Source organism: Ipomoea nil, unplaced genomic scaffold (genome assembly GCF_001879475.1).
Source record: "Ipomoea nil cultivar Tokyo-kokei standard unplaced genomic scaffold, Asagao_1.1 scaffold3314, whole genome shotgun sequence".
In the NCBI taxonomy this organism is placed as follows: Eukaryota; Viridiplantae; Streptophyta; class Magnoliopsida; order Solanales; family Convolvulaceae; genus Ipomoea; species Ipomoea nil.
In genome coordinates this window covers 2,850,401-2,852,049 of record NW_017619742.1, presented here as the reverse complement: position 1 = coordinate 2,852,049, position 1,649 = coordinate 2,850,401, and the positions used below count along the sequence as shown (strand labels likewise).

The window sequence follows — 1,649 nt, the reverse complement described above, 5'->3', positions numbered from 1 at the left end:
GACACGTGGCAGTTTCGAAGGCAAAGTCCCAATACTCAAGTGGTATTGAGCCTTCAGCAAGTAGAGCAAGACCCGCTTCGACAATGTGCCTATTACGGCGCTCAACTCGCCTGTTTTGTTCATGTGTGTAGGCACATGACTGCCGGTGATTGATGCCCAGTGTTTGGAATATAGTGTGTAGTTTTCTGTATTCACCCCTAAGTCCGATTGGATACACTTGATAGAGCGCGAAAATTGCCGCTCTACCAACACCCGAAACAATTCAAAACTTTTATAAACGTCTGATTTTACCCGTAACGGATAAACCAACAGAACCGAGAATAGTCGTCTACAAATAGCAAAAAGTAGCGATGGCCACTAGTAGAAACTACAGGAGCCGGGCCCCATACATCAGTGAAAATTAAATCTAAAACATTGGTACTAGATTTATGAATTCTATCTAATTTAAACCGGGACGACTTGCCGAGGTGACAAGCCGTGCACGACTCCGAGGACTTTGGCTTATTTGGTGAAACTGGACAGTCTTTTAGAATACGGTTCTGAATGACACCATGCGGGTGACCTAGCCTTCGGTGCCAAACGTCTTGTGTGGCACGGGAACTGACGAACGCAAAATGGGTGTTTGACAACGGAAGCTTGTATAGTCCCCCAGAAGTTGGTTCCTTAAGCAGAACTGCCCTAGTTTTGGAATCCTTCACAATAAAACAGTCGTTATGAAACTCAAAATAAACACTGTTCTCTTTAGTAAATTTATGAACAGAAAGTAAAGGGACCGACAGACGCGGAACATGTAACACATTGGACAAACTTAAAGATTTTGACACGGACGGGATCGATGCATGACCGACACGTGAGATAGTCAAACCTGCGTCGTTCCCGACTCGTAGCACATCGGGTCCGTTGTATTCATCCGAACAGGACATCATGCTCGCATCCGGCGTGGCGTGCGCGGTGGCACTGGTGTCGGGGTACCACCCGTCTGCCGATGTAGCCGAAGGTGTCGCCGGGAGATCGCCGGCAATGGCAACATGCGCTTCTGCCGGCGGCTGTGTCGTATACCGCTTATAGCAGTATATTGTCGTGTGGCCTTGAGCACGGCAAATCTGTCACCTTGGAGCGCCACGGCCATTCCGGCCATTACCACCTCGACCGCCTCGCCACTGCTGCCCAGAGCCGGAGCCTCTTCCGCCATCGCCGCTCGAACCACAACCGCGCCCTACGTGCATGGCCGTCGGGTGACCACCATTGTCGTCGCCAACTGCAGAGTATTCATCAAAGATGATGAACTCTTGTGCCTGAAGGAAGTCAGCCAGCTGCGGGAGTGAGACAGCGTTGTTGATGGCGGTGAGCGATGCTGCCATAATCCGCAAATCTTGATGCAGACCTCGTAGCACATACAGGTTCTGCTCGGTGGAGGAAAGCAGCCATCCAGCTTGAGCCAAAGCTTCCACGAGAACCTCGGCACGTCCCAAATATTCAGCTATCGATGAATTCCCTTGCTTCAACGTCTGGAATTGGCTTAGGAGGCTGAGGCAGCGAGCTTCGGTGGAGGATCCTAGGGACGTTGTGATCGACGTCCATACCTCTGCGTTTGTCTCCTGTCCGACTGCTAGGTGGAGCACTTCATCGGACCTGGAGGAGATCAGCAT

At 50.9% G+C, this 1,649-nt stretch overlaps 1 protein-coding gene across 1 annotated transcript; it reads right to left on the bottom strand.

Annotated features, from left to right (window-relative positions):
* Positions 1 to 1,106: 1,106 nt before the first annotated feature.
* LOC109169407 lies at positions 1,107 to 1,649 on the bottom strand. The gene has a single exon (XM_019318289.1). It carries the CDS (start codon positions 1,647 to 1,649, stop codon positions 1,107 to 1,109), a length of 543 nt encoding a protein of 180 aa, XP_019173834.1.

What these genes read in the sequence shown, in the direction of transcription:
- LOC109169407 (XM_019318289.1), bottom strand. Translation starts at nt 1,649, where the DNA reads ATGCTGATCTCCTCCAGGTCCGATGAAGTGCTCCACCTAGCAGTCGGA.